At 44.7% G+C, this 6,287-nt stretch overlaps 4 protein-coding genes across 4 annotated transcripts; 3 read left to right on the top strand and 1 right to left on the bottom strand.

Moving 5' to 3' along the window:
* Positions 1-842: 842 nt before the first annotated feature.
* CONPUDRAFT_72342 (uncharacterized protein) lies at positions 843-1,399 on the bottom strand (the record flags this gene model as incomplete). Its single annotated transcript, XM_007769304.1, has 3 exons — positions 843-1,145; positions 1,202-1,297; positions 1,361-1,399. 3 exons carry the CDS (start codon positions 1,397-1,399, stop codon positions 843-845), a joined length of 438 nt encoding a protein of 145 aa, XP_007767494.1.
* A 1,531-nt stretch (positions 1,400-2,930) lies between these two features.
* Positions 2,931-3,149, top strand: CONPUDRAFT_28448 (uncharacterized protein; the record flags this gene model as incomplete). Its single annotated transcript, XM_007769098.2, has 1 exon — positions 2,931-3,149. A coding segment is annotated over one exon (219 nt), but the record flags the coding sequence as incomplete, so codon positions are not given.
* Positions 3,150-4,131: 982 nt separating this feature from the next.
* Positions 4,132-5,143, top strand: CONPUDRAFT_152892 (uncharacterized protein; the record flags this gene model as incomplete). The annotated part of the gene is made up of 3 exons (XM_007769642.1): positions 4,132-4,479; positions 4,533-4,622; positions 4,673-5,143. The coding sequence occupies 3 exons, from the start codon at positions 4,132-4,134 to the stop codon at positions 5,141-5,143; spliced, it is 909 nt and encodes a 302-aa protein (XP_007767832.1).
* A 137-nt stretch (positions 5,144-5,280) lies between these two features.
* Positions 5,281-6,125, top strand: CONPUDRAFT_55119 (uncharacterized protein; the record flags this gene model as incomplete). The annotated part of the gene is made up of 2 exons (XM_007769251.1): positions 5,281-5,441; positions 5,477-6,125. Coding segments are annotated over 2 exons (810 nt in total), but the record flags the coding sequence as incomplete, so codon positions are not given.
* Between the last annotated feature and the right edge of the window lie 162 nt (positions 6,126-6,287).

Raw genomic sequence — 6,287 nt, 5'->3', positions numbered from 1 at the left:
ACATTGTGGAAATAAATCTGCAAGGGAGTGAATATCACTGCACAGTGGTAATAATCGCTCTGTACAGCAGTTATTATTTCAGGTGAAAATCACCACTTCTATTAACACATTCGCCAAGCTGTGTTGCGCCAATGCACAAGTCAATTTCACCACTTATGTTTGTTATATTAACCATAGTATCTTGATGTTATTCACCCAATTTGATGTCTCAAAATAAGCTAGCTAAAATGGTAAAAATCATGATGCTCTATTGGGTGATTTCACCCCATTTTTGAGGATACATAGACCCACAATAGTGGTGTTTTTACAATGCACATATTGGGAATGCCACTGCCGTGCATGTGCATACTGCTATTACAGTATTTCTTGCATTAATGCTGCAGAATTGAACAATAGAACCTGTGTACACTGCAGGCAACATGCTATGTTGTCAGAACTTTCTCAGGCGCATTATGAACCATTGTAATCGACTACAATGGAAAATACATAAAAATCAATCGTAATGAAAGGCACTTTCCATTGGCAAGGGCATTACAATGGCCATAACAATACAAAAATTCCCATTGTAACCGCTTAGTAAGTGTTGAAAACGGCATTTTAGTCGCTTCACTTTGATGGTGATGCATTACAATGCGCATTATTATTGATTATAATTAAAGGCACTTCCGAACCCATTAGAATGCCCCTTTAGAAAGTTCCGACAGTGCATATATTTGAGAACTGCTACTGACAATACTGTCAGGCATAGGTACTTGGATCCAAAACTATGGATTGCCAGTTGCACAAACCTGCAAAGCCAACTTGTGTGTGAATTGAATCTGAATTGCATACCCGTTTCCACCTTAGTCCCTATCCATTCCCATGCTCTCCTTGCCTTTGCCTTTGCCTTTGTCCTTGCCTTTGCCTTTGCCTTCACCCTTGCTGCTGCTGTTATTCAACCCTTCATTCACCCCTGCTGTTTTGCTGTCTTCAAGCTCATCAATATGGGTGCATGTATGCATTCTCTCATTGTTGATTTTGGCCTCAGCCTTGTGTTTACAGGTTTGAGGCTTCCAAGAATTCTGCAGGTACTGTTTGACTATCTCAGCCAATGGCCAATCAAAGTCATATTGTTCATAGAGGTCAGCCTTGTGGATACAACAGACCTGCAGTCATACTCAATTGTAAGTCCTAATTCTCGGTATAAAATGTAGAAACCTACAATTTTGAAGAGTTTACCCAGCTTTTTGTGAGGCTGCACTTTATATTTGACCTTGAGGTCAAACCCGAGATGGTGCATCTCGGTTCTTAGTGTTTGCTATAGTACCACCGGTAAGGTCAGCGAAGGACATGCATTGAGGAGGACTAATTAATCACTCACCAAAATCATGTTATAGATGTCTTTCTCTTTGGCCTCCATGTCTGCTCAGAGATGCATGGCCATGAAAGGTTTGTTTCCACTTGGAAGCATATTTCACTCCTGATGCATTCACTTTGGGACCTTGTTTCTGACCTTGCCACCATTCTGTGCCTTGTGAGCAGCTCTCTGGGCTTTGGCCGCCTCCCTCTGAGCAGCTTCTGTTGCTAGCTTGAGTGCATCAACTGTGTTCTGGAACTCCAGCAAATGCACTGAATTCAATGTAAGCAGGTTACAGTCCTCAAACCTTTTCAATAGATCACTCACCTTTCAGCTACTCATTTTCAGCTATGAGTGTGACATCTTGTCTGTGCAAGACAGCCTTCTGAGCAGCTGCGGACAGTTTTTTTTGCTGTAGGTCTGCTCTTGTTTGCAGTATGTCCAATTATCCCACTAGGGCCACTGGTGGGTTGTATGTTGGCGGCTGCAAGCATATTGTGGCAGATTGCAATAGGGTGTTTTTGTCTCCCATAGGTGAGTAGAAGCTGTTGAAAGCTAGTGATGAGGCTGCAGGGGCTCATGGATGTGGACAGCTGGTAGACAGGGCTAGCAAATGTCTGGAGAGTTTTGGGATACAAGAGTGCATGCGTATTATTGGAATACTAACATGTCCTTGTGTGTACTCTGCCCCAGGTGCAATTAATGATTGCTGGGTTTCCACCAAGTGTGCGTGTATGTGCACACTTTTTTTCTTTACTCATACATCTTCTCTGGTCACTGTTATCCTATCCACAAAAAAAAATACAAAATGGTATGTTCTACAAACTCCAAACATCAAAAGGTGTTTTGTCCTTACTGTACAATATTTTGCAGTGCCTGTACTGTGTGCCATCATTGTAAAGTGTTAATCCCCCCAGCTTTTGAAAGCAAAATCCCCATTTCAACCTCACCAACAGACACCTCCCCAGCACAAGGCCAATCAACTTGTACAAGCTCATGCATCATCTAGTGGCCATCCTGAATCATTTAGTGGTCAATCTGCAAGTACAGCTACACAATATAACACTCTTATCAATGACACATTCATTAATGCATCATACTCATCTGAGCTTCACAATATTGGTGACTTGAACCATGATGCAGCTGATATCACCATTGAAGCCAGCAGGAATACACCCAAACATTGCACACAATCAAACACAAAGGCATGGGTTGAGGATAACGATGAAAACTCAGACCTTCAGTCTTCAGCTTCTTCCAAACATTTGCAGACAGATCATGCAGACAAGGAGTCAGATGAAGAGTCACACTCGGATACTGGATCTACTGGGCTACCCTTTTGGAAGGAGATTGGTGCAGATATAGACACATTGATGGGCAAATTAGGTGCATAACTAATGGATGCCCCCACATGCTCCCTATCACTCACAAACCAGTAGATGATACAATCTCAGAAAATGACCTAGCTATCCTCTGGGCATTCACACTCAAGGTTTGCAAATATCTAACAGAGGACACTTTCAAGCAAATGTGTTTCATATACCCATCAGCCAATATTCCCTCCCTCAGATTGACATCATCTCATGTAGTATTTTTGTCTGGGCTTGAACCTGTACTTTACAACTGCTGCATTAATTCATGTTGCTGCTACCTTGGCCCAAATGCAGACCTAGAGTGTTGTCTCCACTATGATGCATCTCAGTTTTGCCCATCCAGCTGCATTGTCCACCAAAAGTTCTTCTACATCCCTACAATCCCTCATCTTGTCCCATTCTACAAGAACCCAGAGATGCATGCCAAAATGCAGTACTGATCCTAAGAAGAATCAGCACACATACCTGACACTTGTAAGGATGTTTTTGATGGCTCAGTTTACCAGACGCTCCTCAGCAAACATGTCACTCTATCAGATTCAATTGTGCTACCTCACAACTTCTTCTCAGATCCACAAGACATTACATTGGGGTTTGCAACTGACGAATTTGCTCCATTCCATCACCATCAAACAACAACCCGGCCACTTCTTGTATATAACTACAACATCCCTCCATAACTTTGCTTTTTGAAGCAATACATCATCTGTCTTGGAAAATTGTCCCAGGGCATAAGAAACCAAGAGATTTCAACTCATTTTTGTGGGCTTTTGTCCAAAAACTTCTCCAGCTGGCCATGGGAGTTTGAGCTTATGATTGTCTCCATAAGGTTATCTTTGCACTGTTTTGCACTGCTTGCATATCTCATTCTTGTCTGTGGTATATTCCAGCAATCTCAATGGTGATGAAGATGAAAGGTCATCATGCTCTCTTGCCCTGTTGTATGTATGAGATTTTTAGTGTGCACATTCCTGGAGTTTGTATCTCAGCTCAGTATATTTGCCTTGATTGAAGTACCCTTCCATCTGTTGCAACTTCTCCAAGTCCAGAGCTTACTCCCAGTGAAAAATGACTCTGGCACCACTCATTGTAGTTACTTCTCTGTTGTTTATGTACATTCAGCTCTGTTGAGTCTAGACTGACAACAAAAATAGCACATGGTCCCCTGGAATTTACATTACATAAGGCAAGTTTTGGAGAACAGATTCACATCAAATCTGTTTTGCAATTGGAACTTGCATCAAATCCGTTTCCCACAGTCAGAACTCACGTCGGCGCAGGAACCCAATCCGAGTTGATTTTGTACTGCAGTGATACCACCAATGCCAAATCCCACTAAGTCCGTTCCCTGCACGCAACCACCGCATGCCATGTTTGCCTCAGGCTCTGTTCACACCATCCAACAGCCATCTCAAGACAACAATGGCTACTACTCTGACTGCAATTGCCCAGTCTGCCTATCTAAGAATCTTGGAAAGCCAAGGCGGGTCACCAAATGCACCAAGCAAACACAAGAAACAGTACCCTGATGAACCTGCCGACCATGCTCCTCCCACTCCTCTCCTGGCGTTTGTTGCAGATCGTTTCCTGCTCAACTCTATCCTCTCTGGGTCCTTGCAGTCCTCCCTCACTGCATCATCTTCTTGCCAAAAATGTGTTTACTCTAAGAACACGGACCAAGAGTCGGGCAAAAGGAGAAGAGTGGATGAACAGAGCAGGAAAATGGAGGAGAGGACAGACCACATAGAAGTAACAGGCAGCACTGATGAGGTGTGTCTATTACTCTGCTTGCTCTGACTTTGTTTACATTACAACAGTGACAGGACTCAGATGAACACTCGCATCATTCAGATGCAGTTGAGTATTCGGATGACAGCTATCTACGTGCTCGGACAGCTGAGATTAACATTGAGGTAAGTACCACTGATCACTGCCTTGCATTCATCCTCATAAACTCTCACAGATACCACCTGGAGAGGAATGGCCCTTCAATTTTGAGGAACCACACCCCCAATTTGATGAGGAGGACAACTGGTGTCAAGAAGCTCTTGACATCAACGAGCTTGCAACAAGTGATGATGAGCTGGGTGGCGAAGATGACAAGCTTGTCGAGCAAGTCAACAACCAGGCTCAGCAAGGTCCACAACCACTTGGAGATGATGAAGATGTCACAAACCTCCACCTACCCCTTGACCCACCTATTGAGCAGCCTCGTGACTCGCCCTCACCTCAACCTTCCAACAATCGCCCAGCACAAGCTCTCTCTGGCTGGACAGAGGTAGAAATTGACGAGCTGCACATGGGAACCACCGTCGTGGAGGCCAAGGAGGCTATGGCCTATGTCAAACTACTACAGGAAGCCACCATCAACAATAACCATCATGCCCTGTCGACCACTGCTTGCCTTCAACTCCGCAATCCTTCCGCACAATAGTTGACTTGCAGGCCAATCAGGGCCTTTGTGTTTCACTCCAACACGTGCTTGTTGGTGACACGCAGCACTCGTACCTCGCCCACTGCGCTATCACTGCACAAGAAGTCCCCGGCCTCAATACGCACAGCATATATTGTATAGATCAAGCCATCAAGGAGTTGAGTGGAGTAGAGGGTATGCGGAGCAACATGTGTGTAAAATTGTGTATGGGCTTTACAGGCCCCAACGCAAACTTGTCTCAATGTACCAAATGCCACCAACCACACTTCTGTCCGAAAAATCTAAGCCCCGGAAACCAGTTCCTTGACAAACATTCACATCCAACCCCATCAGTTTGATCCTCCAGGCATTCTCACGTAATCCTGAGATGGCACAGAAAATGTGCTATCAAACTGATTGCACCAACAAGCTTCGGATGGTGGCTGATCCGGTGGAGCTTGACATTTTTGACGACTTCATCAAAGGCTCTCAGTACCAACAGCCTGTTGAGGATGGCATCATCAAAGATGGTGACCCTGTCTTAATGATTGCGGCCAACGGTGCTCAGCTCTATGAGGACAAACAATCTGACTGCTGGATTGTCGCTATGGTTATACTTGACATATTGCCAGCCAAACACTACAAGAAAAAATATGTTGTACCCATCACTGTCATCCTGGGCACTAACAAGCCCCAGAATCTTGACTCTTTCCTTTTTCCATACCACCTCACAGCCATTCAGCATGAGGGTTTGGTGCTCTTCGACGGCCTCACACACAATCTTCGGACATGCAGTCCATTTCTCTGGGTTGAGTCTGCTGACAGACCTGGTATGGCACTTTTAACTGGGCTTGTTGGGCATCATGGCAAGTTCTTATGCCGTCTCTACTGCGGAGTGATTGGACGACATATTCCTGACACATCTCATTACTATCCTGTGCTACAGAGGCCGGACAAAGCCAACCATATACAGCAAAGCAGGCTTTTATCACAACACCATTGACATTAATCACCTCCCATCTCCTGGTGCTGGTGAGTGTTGGGGCAACCTCACCCATGTTCTTGCTTCTTGCACACAGCAAGAGTTTGCCGCTCGGCAACAAGAAACAGGGATCAGGGAAGCTGGGTATTTTTATGGGTATGCCATGATCCTCCCCCCCTCTTT

The sequence above is a fragment of the Coniophora puteana genome (assembly GCF_000271625.1).
Source record: "Coniophora puteana RWD-64-598 SS2 unplaced genomic scaffold CONPUscaffold_5, whole genome shotgun sequence".
Classification (NCBI taxonomy): domain Eukaryota; kingdom Fungi; phylum Basidiomycota; class Agaricomycetes; order Boletales; family Coniophoraceae; genus Coniophora; species Coniophora puteana.
Note: the sequence above shows the minus strand (reverse complement) of the source record. Positions and strands in the feature narration are given on the sequence as shown.